Here is a 14,977-nt window from a genome sequence, read left to right as displayed (position 1 = left end):
AAGGAATAGCAGAGTATGGACCTCCAAAACTACTCTTCTCTGTAAAAGCAATGAGAATGGAAAAAATGGTCAAAATCAAATTTTTCAGAGCTCTAAAAATTAATTAAAGGCTGGCAGCAATCTGGGGAGTGTTTATTCAATAAAAAATGGCTCAATAGTTGTAAGGACAGCAAGCTTAGTGGTGCTTTAACTTGACTTAGGGCTATTCCTTTCTTCCTAGATGCACAGTACAATGAAAACCAATAGGCCTTCAATTAAAGTGAAAATCAGCAAGCTAGAAGCCTCTGGAGGGGACAGAGCAGAGTGGAGCTCCTCAAAGGCCCATTCACGGATAACTGTCATTATTTCACCTTTCTGGTAGTTCCTTGGAAAGTTCCACTGGCAATACTTACCTTTATTTGACCTGATTTAGAGTTTGCATATCTTTTCCCCAGGGTCATTTGTTGAAAATCAGAGGCCTTTTTTTTTTTTGCGGTATGCGGGCCTCTCACTGCTGTGGCCTCTCCCGTTGCAGAGCACAGGCTCCGGACGCGCAGGCTCAGCGGCCACGGCTCACGGGCCCAGCCGCTCCATGGCATGTGGGATCCTCCCGGACCGGGGCACGAACCCGTGTCCCCTGCATCAGCAGGCGGACTCTCAACCACTGTGCCACCAGGGAAGCCCCCAGAGGCCATTGTTTAACACTGCAGCTGCTTGAGGTGGCAATAACAGCTGAGGCAAACAACAAGCTGTCCGAAATATTTGAAAAGAAAAGCTGGGGAATGAGATATCTACAATAGGCTGTGAAAAGTTTCAACATAATCCTGGTGATCTAGTAAGCCATGCTCACGCCCAGGGTTCTGGGTTCAGGAAAAGACCTGAGAAGGCCCTAAGTTCTCACGTCTGGAAGACCCTGAGGTTCTGCAAAAGCCATAAGTGAAGGCTAAGGTGGGGACTGGCTGGCTGTGTGTCCAAGGCATCTCCCAACATGCACACAGAGTCCCTTCCTTGACAAAAGCTGGGAGATTTACAGGTCCCATTTATGGAAGTCTCTGTCTAATCACAAGCTGACCACCAAGCTGATGAAATAGAGATTTCAGCAGCCACACGTGACAAACAGAACATACTCTACAGAACCAGCTAAGAAAATTCATTAAACAAATAAGTAACGACCATTACAACAAGCACAATAACAAACCCTGAAGGGAGATTCCAGAGTTGACATATCATACTACTTAAAATGTCCAGTTTTCAACAAAAATAGTGAGACAAGCAAAGAGACAAGAAAGTACATCTTATATACAGGGGAAAAAAGTCAATAGAAATTGTCACTGAGGAAGCCCAGATACTGGACTTATTAGACAAAAATGTTAGGTCTCCCTTTTGTACAAGGCCAAACCCTTTACCCATGTTGTGAATTTCATTCCCCCACCCCCAACCATCCTCAGATCATACTTCATCAAGTTCCTCTCCTTTCCTTTCAACTCTCCTTTCCTCTCAACTCTCCTTTCCTCTGATTCTTTTCCTTAGCATTTAAAAATGTCCAAAATTCTCCTATTTAAAAAAATGAAAATTTTAACCCTCTTTTTCTCTCTAGCAATAGTCTCAGCTTCATATGTGTGTGTGTGTGTGTGTGTGTGTGTGTGTGTGTACACATATATACATATGTATTGAGGCTTGGTTGCTCTGTCTAGTTGTCTCACATGCATCTCAAACTCAACATATTTAAAATCAAACTCAGAATCTCCCATTTCCCATCTCTATCTGCTCGAATTCCTGTGCTCCCAGTGCATGTGAAGGTACTCACCAGCGACTAACCCAGAAGCCATCCCAGACACTCCTTCGTCCTTCCACTGATTTTCTAAATGCCAAACAATTCTGTCCTGTGAATTCTGTGAATTCTCTCTATTCACAGTATTGGCTAAGATCAGGCCTTCAACACTCCTCATCTATGCTTCTTTTAGAGCCACCAAACTGCTGTCCTCACCTCTAATTTTGTTCACCTTCAACCCATTCTCCAAAGAGCCACTGGAGTAATTCTTTTAAACAGAAAACCCTCGTTTCAGTCTCTGTCTTCTCTCCTTCATCTTCCCCTGCTTCTCAAACTTCACTCCATATTCGGCCACGTAAAGCTATCTGATTCCCACGTGCAACCCTCCCTTGTCACTCCAAGCCCTGACACAAACTGTCCTCTCTGTCTGGAACACATGAACCTCACTGATTCCTACTCATTCCTCTAAATTTCACCCTAGCTTTGATGGTTTTAAAACATGTCTCCAAATATTTTGTCACACTTCCCTTCACAAAGTGTGGGCTTAAGGGTGCAATGCATTTAGTGACTCACTTCCAACAAACAGAATATGGCAGAAGTAATTGTAACAGGCATTGAGGCTTCCTCCTCGCACTATCTCTTAGATTACTAACTCTGGGGGAAGCCAGCTGCCATATGAAGGCACTGAAGCATCTCTCTGAGGAGGTCTACATGACAAGGAACTTAGGTCTCTTGCCAATATCCAGAGACAAACTGAGCCCTTTAACCAACAACTATGCAAGTGAACTGTCTTAGAAGCAAATCCTCCAGCCCCACTGAAGTCTTCAGATGACTGCAGCCCTGGCCGACTTGATAGCAACCTCAAGAGAGGCCATGATTCAGAACGACCTAACTAATCCACTCAAATCCCTAACCACGGAAATTTTCAGATAACAAACATTTGTTGGTTTAAGCCATTAAAATTTAGGGAGGGAGGTATTTGTTACACAGCAGTAGATAACTAATACACCTCCTTTATGAAGATTTCTCTGACACCGCCAAGATCAGTGAAATCCTCTCTGCTGTGACACTTGGGCATTAATGTTTACACTGTATGAAAGCATTGACAATTTAGTCTACTTTCCCTGCCTATCCTGAAAGCTACCTGTGGGCAAAACTGTCTTATTCATTGTTGAATCCCCAGAACTAAGCACGGGAGATGTTCAATAACTATATTAAAATCAAATGAAAATGAGGATGATTTGAAATATGGAAGTAAAATGAAACCCAAAGATGGATTTAGTAAATATAAGCTCCTTTTCTTCCTTCTTGAAATTCATATAAGTCACAAGAAAGTAGGTAACCATAAGCTAGTAATACATTGCCTCACAGAGGTGTTAAGAAGATGAAATTTTATTATGGTTGTACATAATATAAAACACTGTATGTCATCAGAATAACATCTTATCCAGTATCCTCCTGAATGCAGTTCTCACTAAAAGTGAATATATCAGATCTGACACAGTTTATGCCCATAATTGATAATGTTTTAAAATATAATCATCATTATTTTTCTCTGGCATACACTGCTCATTTCTTTGTACAGGGCAAAATGTATTCTCCTCCTTGAATATTGACCACAATTAACTATTTCCTTGAAGACTTAAGGTTATTGTTAGAGCCATGATTAATCATTTCTCTGAGCTATACAGTGGGCTTGTTTCTTTCCTGTTTTCTCCTTAATTCACTGGCTGTCATCTATAGCTTTAGAACTGAGTCAGCCTGACTTGGGCAGCACTCTTTCTATGTAATTTTCAACGAGTATCAGAAAAGCAATGGTGGAGGAAAGACCTATAAATGTAGGTAAGACTCTAGACACCCAAAATATAAATATTCATGTGGGAAGAAATGAAAATAAAATTGGGGATATCAAATGGTTGATATGTCAGACTTTAAAAGCATGGTTGATTTTTCCCCAACCCTTTTATTATTATCATTATAACATCTTCCAACAGAAAAGATATAGACTGTCATCTCTCTTATCTAATACTCTCTAGGGAGACACATTAGAAAGAAGCTCAAAAACTTCTATGAGGACTGTACCCTTGTTAGGTATTTATTGTACTTATATTAGGTATATACCTAATAGAGTAGTTGAATCAAATATTTTAAAAGTATGCAGGGCTTCCCTGGTGGCACAGTGGTTAAGAATCTGCCTGCCAATGCAGGGGACACTGGTTCAATCCCTGGCCGGGGAAGATCCCACATGCCACGGAGCCACTAAGCCAGTGTGCCACAACTACTGAGGCTGCACTCTAGAGCTCGTGAGCCACAACTACTGAGCCCACGTGCCGCAACTACTGAAGCCTGCACACCTAGAGCCTGTGCTCCGCAACGAGAAGCCACGACAATGAGAAGCCCACGCACCACAACGAAGAGTAGCCCCCACTCGCCGCAACCAGAGAAAGCCCTCACGCAGCAACGAAGACCCAACACAGCCAAAAATAAAAACAAATAAATAAATTAATAAAAAATAATTAAAAAAAATAAAAGTACGCAAAAACACTGGAAAATGCTACACTATCCTAAGGTATTATTAATAAACATTTGTATGCCTGATATATCCAATTGTTCATTAAGGAGTACATTTAATAGGTAATTACAAAAAGAGGTTGTGGCTTTGTGAAACTAGGAGTCACGATGACTAACGACTGAAGTTCTCCATAGAATGCCACAATCACGAAGGAGATATTAGACACAGCCACTCATAATTATGATAGTTTACTAATAATAATCCACAATTGATGATGTGGGGAGACAAACAAATGTCTGAAAGTTTAACCAAAAAAGAAAAAGATCAATTAACTCTTTAAAAGATTTACAGGTCTTCAAAATTAACAACGTCTACTCCATGGAAGATCTCATTTAAATAATGAAAAAGCAATCCACAAACTGGGAGGAAATATTTCCAATATCTGACATAGTTCTTATACCCAGAAAAACATACATATGTTTATATATGTAAATATATACATTTTCACAGTTTAATAAAAAGAAGACAAAACAACCCAGGTTTTTTAATGGATAAAAGATGTGAACAAACACTTCATAAAAAAAGATATATCGATGGCTAACGAGTATAAGAAAAGATGCCAACATTATTATTCTTAAGGAAAATGCAAATTAAAACTACAATAAGATACCATTTCACACCTACTGTAAGGGCTAAAATCGGAAAGATTACCAATTCTTGGCCACGATGTGGGAGCAAAACTATACCTTCACATATTGGTGATGGGAGCATATTTGCAGAACTGCTTGGAAGTTTCTTGTAAAGTGAAATGTACGTTTGTCCTATGACCCAGCAATTTCACTTCTATTTACCCTAAAAGAAGTGAAAGTATGAATCTGCACAAAGACTTGTCTACAAATGTTCATAGCAGTCTTATTCATAACAGTCAAAAACTGGAAACAACCCAAATCTATATCAACAGGAGAATGGATTAAAAAAAATGTGGTTTATTATTCAAATGGAATGCTACTCAGCAATTAATTTTGTGATACTTGTAAAAACACGGGTGATCACAAAAACAGCACACTGGGGAACTTTCCTGGTGTTCCACCTTCCAATGCAGGGGACGCAGGTTTGATCCCTGGTTGGGGAACTAAGATCCCACATGCCTCGGGGCAACTAAGCCCACGTGCCACAACTACTGAGCCCATGCGCCTCAACTAGAGAGCCTGCATGCTGCAAACTACAGAGCCCATGTGCTCTGGAGCCCGCCCACCACAACTAGAGAGAGAAAAACCCACATGCCACAACGAGAGAGATGCCTGCGCACCGCAACCAGGGAGAAGCCTGCACGCCGCAATGAAGAGCCCACGCTGCAATGAAAGATCACACGTTCCGCAACTAAGACCCGACACAGCCAAAATAAATAAATAAATACATAAAATAAAATAACAAACAAAAACAGTATGTTGAGCAAAAGAAGTTAGATAAAAAATATAGTCATTACTGTTGGTGGGAATGTAAACTGATACAGCCACTATGGAGGTTCCTTAGAAAACTAACAACAGAACTACCATATGACCCAGCAATCCCACTACTGGGCATATAGCCTGAGAAAACCATAATTCAAAAAGATACATGTACCCCAATGTTCACTGCAGCACTATTTACAATAGCCAGGACACAGAAGCAACCTAAATGTCCATCGACAGATGAATGGCTAAAGAAGATGTGGTACATATACATACAATGGAATATTACTCAGCTATAAAAAGGAATGAAATTGAGTCATTTGTAGTGATGTGGGTGAACCTAGAGTCTGTCATACAGAGTGAAGTCAGCCAGAAAGAGAAAAACAAATATCGTATATTAATGCATATATACGGAATCTAGAAAAATGGTACTGATGAACCAAGTGACAGGGCAGGAATAAAGACTCAGACGAAGAGAACATACTTGTGGACACGGTGGGTGGGGGAGGGGAAGGGGAAGCTGAGACGAAGTGAGAGAGTAGCATTGACATATATACACTACCAAATGTAAAATAGATAGCTAGTGGGAAGCAGCTGCATAGCACAGGGAGATCAGCTCGGTGCTCTGTGACCACCTAGAGGGGTGGGATAGGGAGGGTGGGAGGGAGGCTCTAGAAGGAGTGGATATGTGTATACATATGGCTGATTCACTTTGTTGTACAGGAGAAACTAACACAACATTGTAAAGCAATTATACTCCAATAAAGATTTTTTAAAAATATATAGTGATTACATTTATGCAGAGTATAAGAGGCAAAATTAATCTGTGATGATAGAATTTAGAAAGTGGTTACTTTTCGGGGGCAGAGGGAACTTTCTGTGATGAAGAAAATGGTCCCCATGTTCGTTTGGGTGGTGGTTTCTCTCGTGTATACAACTGTCAAAATTTACCAAATTGAACTGAAGATCTGTGCATTCTATTATATAAATATTATACCCCATTTTAAAAATATTTTAAAAAGAACCATTCGCGTTGAGGGCTTATTCTGTACCAGACAGCTGTAGAACTCTTCCCAATTGTTGTGTCTTGACTTGGCAGGGTTTTATTGTTTACCCATCCCAGGGGCCATGTGGACTGCACACCCTTTAAGGCAGGGATATTTTCTGTACCTTGCATATCTAGCAGTATCTGCTTCCTAATAAGATCTACCAAGTATTTGTTGCTGTAAAGCGGACTTCAAGATACGTTACATTGTAAGAAGTTACATTATGATTATGAACCTTATTGTTATTAAATGGGTATCTAATTTTATTTGTAGCAAATATAAGGATTCAGTAACTACAGTGAACTGTCCAGATGTTAACTACATACTGACTCAACTCAAAGGACTGACATCTGGGGCTGGGATCCTGCCTCTACCATTTAGTAAATGGGAAGACACGGAAGTATCTGAATTTGTTTCCTTATCTGTAAAATGAGCATAGTACACAGACCATCCTCATAGAGTTACTGTGAGGATTAAACAATAATTGCAAAGGTCTTCTAAACACTTGTTACACATGATAAGCACTATATAAATATTACCTATCATTACTATTTAAGATTGAATTCCTATACACAGATACTACACTGAAAATATTAGTCATTAGAGAGTATCTGACATAGATTTTTAAAACTTTCTATCAAAAAATACAGGCACTACAATGAAACACGCAGCGCTCATGTCATTTTTGGCAACTTTAAAATATGGATATTATTAACACCAACTCAAAGTACAGGAGCAAAGGATTAAGGAGTTAACCATCTTAAACCATATTCTTAAAAGGTATTATTCAAAGGAAATACGTTCTTCATAGACCCTTTAAAAATCCATTTATTCAACACATATTTATTGAGTGCCTATTCTAGAGTGTTTTCCTTAAAGCAAAATATTGCACTAATTAATTACTATGGCCTATATGTAAGAGTCTAAACAATGAAGGTTTAGAAAACACTAGCTCCCACTATAGGTTTACTCCCATAAACAACTAAAACCAGCTCTTCTGAAGCAGAGCTGGTGGCGTAGGTGGGAGTGAGGGGCAGTATCGGAATCACGGAGTTAACTGCTCCCTCAGACTCTTCGGGAAGGTAAACCCACTTCTTCCCCCTGCGGAATCAGTGCGGTGCGGAGCCACTCTGCTGAAAGAGGAGCTAATCCTCCAAGTGTCCTTCAGGACAAAAAATGCTCTCAACTCCTGGCCTAAATTACATACTTCGACTGAAGGAGTCTATCTTGCACTCCCCCTTTTTATTCATGCATTTGGCTTTAAAGAACATACTATGTGATTTTGCAACAAGAGGAGAAGAAAGCGAAATGAAAATACCATGATCTTGATCGGGCGCCTCCAGGGTGTAGCCATACCCCAGCAGCGTGCGCACGGCCTCACGGAGGCTGTCCTTGTTGGATTTCTTAGTCCGGTCATCTAGAAGGGCATAGGGAACCAGGCGAGGGTTTCTTCTGTTCTTTACATCCTACAGGAAGGCAAAAAAGGTGCATGATCATCAAAGAGTGACCAAGAGCATTTGGCAATGAGACAGCCACCAAATACATCAAAATATAAAGCATATGAAGGTAGATACCGTGCCTTCTACCTTCCCTTTGTCTTCCCAGGCTGCAGGAGTTACTGAAATACTATCAGTATGAAAGATTTAATCAAGTGAGTAACTGCATCAATTTAAATAGGCCCTCTCCATGAGAAGAAAACGTAAAAATAACAGCAGTAACAAAAGCCAACTTGAAGGATCTCAGTAATCATCTTCCATCTGCCCTGGTCACAAGGCAATGGGCTAACTTAAGAGAACCTACCATCTCCTTGCCAAGTTGACTGACAGGTCTTTGTTACAAGAAGAGCCTAATTATTACCGGACATCTGATTTTTGAGCCAAAGGACAACACCAGGCTGCTGTGCCTTCTTCAGAGAAAACTCAGTGCATGGGCGGCCATCCCATGACCTCAAATAGCTTGGAAAATATACATTAAGTTGATTCCATCAACTGGGGAAACCAGGTAATGCCAGGAATAATGAAATAGCTACAAACCTCACAATTCGTATTTTACAAAAGAGGCCCCAAGTTTAAAACGTGATTAAAATGGTGTTGACCAAGCAAGAAGACAGGCTACCTTACGACCTTGGAAAAGGATACCTAATTTGCGAGTAAGTACAAAACTTAATCTCATGGGAGGTGGAGATGCCTCCCATGGGCTGCGAGTCTTTAGGGCTCTAACATTTAAGAAGTTACTTCTTTCCACTCACTCACTGCTGCAGGTTTTCTCAAACTTTCCGTATTTTAGGAGGCATACTCGATTCTCAATTTACCTTAGCATGAAGAAGAACTAAGAGGCTGTGGATATTCCCAAACCTTCTCCCAAAAAAAAAAAAAAAAAAAGGTATGTGGTGGACAGGGTTTGTTCTCGCTGGGGAAGAGCAAAGAAAACTGTTTCCTAATTTCTTCTTCCCCCTCTCTAGCAAATCTGTAGTAAATACCTCATCTTGACTACACGACCATCTACTGACACCTGGTGTCCAAATCATCTGGGTTGCTTGATGGGGAACCCCACACCGAAGCCACCCCCAAATACACAAGCAGCGTAAACAGAGTGCCTGCACTGCCAGTGCAGCTTCAAGACACATTACCCAGCACCCCTCCCTTTCAACACTGGTTGCTGCCCCGCAACTTTTCATGTAGAGAAATTAAGAGGCCTCCGATGAATCACACTCTCTGGAAATGGTGTCCTGGGAATGTGATTGTGAAAAGGAGCTGCCCTGGGGTTTCCACGTACACAAGTGCTTGAAATCAGGTGTGCTGGAGAGGCAGAGAAGAGGGACCTCAAGCAAATGCCTGCTCGCAAGGAGTTTACGACCTAGTTGTGAACCAGACTATGTTAAGGAGAGGGTGATGAAAAATTAAAGACACCGCTCCTTCAGACAACCCAGCAAATGTGTGCTCTGTCAGTGGGGAATGGGGTGGAGGGATGGAGTGGGAACTGGGGGAGGGGACGGAGAAACGGTTCCAAGGACAGCTTTGGCCAGACCAGACAGAGCCCTGTGTTTTTATGAGGAGGACCCTCATGCACAAGGAAGAGGCAGACAGCGGGGGGTTCTGGTTTGTCCCACAGAGTCGTGCGGGCTGCAAGGCAAGTGAGCGCTCCTTTGGCAGAGAGCAAATGTGACCCCTTATCCCCCTGTGGTATATGGTTCAGGTTCATACACACATACACGCACACACACACGCGCACACACACACGCGCACACACACACACACGCACACTATGCTCAAGTGGACTGAGTACTGACAATCTCATCAGTTACAACCAGTTTAATTCAATATAAAAATAGCTTATTTTATGAAGTAAATCAAGGCTATCTGAGTTTTCTTTAGCCTTGCAAATGACACAATTCACCGGTTAAGAAGAATTTTGGAAACATATTTTTCAAACCAACAGGTAGCCTTTATCCTGAACCATGGCCTAAGCTTATAAGTAATAATCCAGTTTATTCCTAAAAATGTTTAAGTAAAGGCACTGCCCACCATGAGCTGGCAAGGATCACTGTGATAAGCAAGAGAAGAATTTGGGCTCTGGAGTCAAAAGGCTTGATTCCAACCTGGTTCTGCCATCTGGGAGCGCTGGACAAATTGTTCTCAAGCTCCCTGTACATCATATGTGAATTGGCAATAAAAACTGTTCATCCTTCATGGAACTGTCGCAAGAGTTAAAGAAGAAAATAGATGTAAAACTCGATGCACAGTGACTCTGGCATCTTACAATAACAGCAAACTATTCTATATGATTTGTTAGGTGAAATGCACTGCTGTAGCCTTTCTTATACATAAGTTATATAATGAAGTTTAAAAATTCAGTGAGGAGGAAAACAGTGGCACAGAGAACATTAATTTAAGTAGCTTTCCCAAGGTCACACAGTCACTAAGAGGGAAGGCTAAATTTGCCCTGCTTTGCCATCTCAATACAGACCCAATGACTGCTAGTTCTTCCTGTGAGTGCAACCATTAATAGAAATCCATGATTCTGAAATCCAGAAAACTCAGAAAAGTCGGTTTTATACTAAGTTTAACAAAACCTCTGTTGGTGACAAAAATGATCTGAATTGATGCAAGGCTGTGGATAATCTTTACTTACCCCTCTTGGTATCATCAGCCTACATTGCTGAACAAAGAATAATTTATATATAGTCTGCTGCCCTGCTGAGGGCACTGTGTAACATGATCAATGTATCACCATTCTGAAAACCAAGAAATAGCTGGATTCTGAAATTCATCTGGTCCCAAGGGTGTTAAATAAGGAATTGTGGGACTTCCCTGGTGGCGCAGTGGTTAAGAATCCGCCTGCCAATGCAGAGGACACGGGTTCGAGCCCTGGTCCGGGAAGATCCCACATGCTGCGGAGCAACTAAGCCCGTGCGCCACAACTACCGAGCCTGCGAGCCACAACTACTGAGCCCGCGTGTAACAACTACTGAAGCCCATGGGCCTAGAGCCCATGCTCCGCAACAAGAGAAGCCACTGCAATGAGAAGCCCGTGCACCGCAACAAAGAGTAGACCCCGCTCGCTGCAACTAGAGAAAGCCCACGCGCAACAACGAAGACCCAACGCAGCCATAAATAAATAAATAAATAAATAAATAAATAAATAAATAAATACACAAACAAATAAGGAATTGTGGACCTCTTCTATTATTAGTTTATCTCGAACTTTTCGTATTTCAAAAGCTTCTCCTAAAATACAATCTCAGAGAGAGAAATGCCACAAAACCACGTTATAAATCACTGGTCTGGTAATATTCACTGTGCCCCTCATGATAACAACAAGACTTGGGGTGGCCTGACTTCTTGAATCAGGCGTTTCTGTGCATATGTACATTAAAGATACCTATATGATGCGAGTTTTACAATGGTCATTACTTAATCTCTCCTGTTACAAATTACACTAATTCCTACTTAAGTCAATCTCAGAGTACGTGCTGTAGAGCTAAATTCCCACGTACCTGTTGGATGCCATAGGTCCAGCCCTGCCGGATTCGATCCCGGGCCCACACGTTATGAGCATTTTCCGCCAACTTGTCCACCATCGCTTCCTGAGATGGGGTGAGCTTGATAAAGCTCAGGTCCATCGGGGCAGGCTTGTATCCACTTGTCAGCTGGTAACTACAAAGCAAAGCCAAAGAAATATATAATGGGCCTGTACAGAAAAGTCAAGGTTGAAAAATCCCTATAATAGCCTGTTAAGTCCAATTGTTCCTAATTCTTATTGTTCCATAAACCACAGGGGTGACCAGTGGTAATGTGTCCAGCAAGCCTGAGCCCCTTTCACTTAAGCTAAAAACTCATCTGGTGCAAAGGCCACACGAACTTTATGTTTTCATTTTCACACCAATAAAACAGAAATGAGGCAACACCTGTCTCTCAAAGTTGAGAAGGACTTATCTTTGTTTGTGTTCCAAACAGCTGATGCTTTTTTTACCGGATAAATCAAAGTATCGGTAATTAAAACATCTGATAAATTTCTCTCCCTGTTAAGTCCTCATTTTTCTTCAACATTTACATGTCATATTAAAGTAATATTTATTTCATCAATCTGCATATGCTTTCAGATACTAGCTATTCATTATTCTACAGGGGAACTTTAATGCATTTATACATTATTTCCCTACTGCTATTCCTAGTTACATAATTTAGGAAGCCTCAAGATAAGACAGACACTAGGAAATACCAGGCATATAATCATCTAAAATGTGATTAAGGCCTGGATTTTAGGGAACTCATACCAGAGACTATTTCCACACTCTGAGCCGGAGAGGAAAAGTATTAAAATAAGTGTAAGTTTTAACCTTTTGGGAGAAATATAAAATTGAAAATAAAAGGTTTTCAACAGACATATATTAGGGCAATAGGACTGCTCTGTTACAAACACACACACACACACACACACACACACACAGAGCTATCTCATCTATTTAACTAGAGAAACTGGCACAAAGTCTGTTGTACAGTTGCTTCTCTTTCATTCTCTGTCATTGTTGTGTCCCCTACAATCAACTATGCTTTGAGGTCAGGATCTGCTTCTGATCCATTTTTCTAATTGTCATTATACTTAAAAGAGTACCTGGCAGAGAGCAGCCTTTCAGTCTACAGTTTTTGAAAGAGTTAACTTTATTTACAGAATGAATATAAAGAGATATCCATCTTCATCTCAAAGATTCTCCTTTGGTGCAAACAAAGTAAAGAAAATTCACCAGATAAGCTAAGTTTAAGAAATTATCAGAGCACGAGAAAATGGTCTTTAAGAAACTATACATAATCTTTCTTCTTCTAATTATTCTGGGCTATGGCTAAACTGATTACAAGGTAAGCTCCTTAACAGCAGGGAGCTGAACTGCTTTGCTCCTAGAATAGTGCCTGATACGTGGTAGATATTCAATAAAAATTTGTTAAAGGAATCCATGTATGACAGCAATAAATAATTTAAGGTTGAGTAAAGTTGACTTTACCTTAAATACTCCTACTTCATTATAAGGCATCTTCTATTTTATAAATGATTTATCTACAGGCAAAAGTTTTAGAGAACATTTTGTTTGGTTTAAATAGATCAGATTGGCCCGGCAAGTGCAAAAATTATGGCTACTTACCACCTTATGTCACTTCATTTACATCCACGAGCTAAATTTACTGACATGAAATTTTGTTCTGTTTTAAATCCGAACTCTGTGTGTTTGGGTAATTAACAATATTTTTTCTTTGTTTTTCTATAAAGAAGCCACATGGGATTTCTGTAATCACTCACACAAATCACTGTATTTTATAGGATTCTGATGTTTAAATGGACAAATCTGTCAACTGTAAGCACAGCCTATATACAAGTTCTCACTCAGAAAATAATTTCTTCAAGAAAGAGCTCTCAATGCATTTCAAATGCACCAAGAGGTGATCAAGCCATCATCGTCTAATTTCCAAGTTTAACATTATTTGCTAGAAGCAGGGTTGGGGGTAATGATAAAGAATTTGGTCTTCTGCATACAGCTGGCCAGTAAGCAAATGAAAAGATGCTCAACATCATTAAGTATTAGAGAAATGCAAATCAAAACTACACCTCATACCGGTCAGAATGGCCATCATTAAAAAGTCTACAAATAACAAATGTTGGAGAGAATGTGGAGAAAAGGGAACCCTCCTATATATTGTTGGTGGGAATATAAATTGGTACACTCACTATGGAAAACAGTATGGAGGTTCCTCAGAAAACTAAAAACAGAATTACTATATGATCCAGCAATCCCACTCCAGGCATATACCTGGACAAAACTGTAATGCAAAAAGATACATGCAACCCTTTGTTCATAGCAGCACTGTTCACAATAGCCAAAACATGGAGACAACCTAAGTGTCCATCGACAGATGAATGGATAAAGAAGATGTGGTACATATATACAATGGAATACTACTCAGCCATAAAAAAATGAAATAATGCCATCTGTAGCAACATGGATGCAACTAGAGATGATCATACTAAGTGAAGTAAGTCAGAAAGAGAAAGACCAATACCATATGATATCACTTATATGTGGAATCTAAAATATGGCACAAATGAACCTATCTACGAAAATAGAAACAGAATCGTGGACACAGAGAACAGACTGTGGTTGCCAAGGGGGAGGGGGGTAGGGAGAGGGAGGGTTGGGAGTTTTTGGTTAATAGATGTAAACGATTATATACAGAATAGATAAACAAGGCCCTACTGTACAGCACAGAGAACTACATGCAATATCCTGTGATAAACCATAATGGAAAAAAATACAAAAAAAGAATGTATATATGTGTATAACTGAGTCACTTTGCTGTACAGCAGAGATTGGCAGGACACTGTAAATCAACTACACTTCAATTGGGGGAAAAAAAAAAACAACTTGGTCTTTTGTACTCTCCCATCTTCCCACCTCTATTTCTCACCTTCCTCTTGACTTTCCCCACAATAACCCAGCACACGGTAGCATAACAGTACACAATTCTCTTTTTTCTCTCATTTTCCAGTGGTCCTAATTCCTCCTACCTGTCGCAGAGGATACACATACGGTCAAGTTTGGAAGCTAATCTATGAATAGTTGACTAGAGCCTATGCTACCTCAGTGAGGGATATATGCCCTCTAAAAGAGGAAAGATCCTTCCCCTGCAACCCATTCTAATGGTAGACTTGCCAGCCAGGTCTTACATGG

At 40.4% G+C, this 14,977-nt stretch overlaps 1 protein-coding gene across 1 annotated transcript in view; it reads right to left on the bottom strand.

The window, feature by feature from the left end:
• RYR2 (ryanodine receptor 2) overlaps nucleotides 1–14,977 on the bottom strand; it is a 517,690-nt gene that overhangs the window by 274,285 nt on the left and 228,428 nt on the right. Inside the window, exons 26-27 of the mRNA XM_049697219.1 lie at nucleotides 11,756–11,915; nucleotides 8,078–8,225 (exon numbers count right to left, since the gene is read on the bottom strand). Coding sequence (XP_049553176.1) covers nucleotides 8,078–8,225; nucleotides 11,756–11,915 — 308 coding nt within the window. The remainder of the gene's footprint in view (nucleotides 1–8,077; nucleotides 8,226–11,755; nucleotides 11,916–14,977) is intronic.

Source organism: Orcinus orca, chromosome 14, assembly GCF_937001465.1.
Source record: "Orcinus orca chromosome 14, mOrcOrc1.1, whole genome shotgun sequence".
Taxonomy (NCBI): Eukaryota; Metazoa; Chordata; class Mammalia; order Artiodactyla; family Delphinidae; genus Orcinus; species Orcinus orca.
Note: the sequence above shows the minus strand (reverse complement) of the source record. Positions and strands in the feature narration are given on the sequence as shown.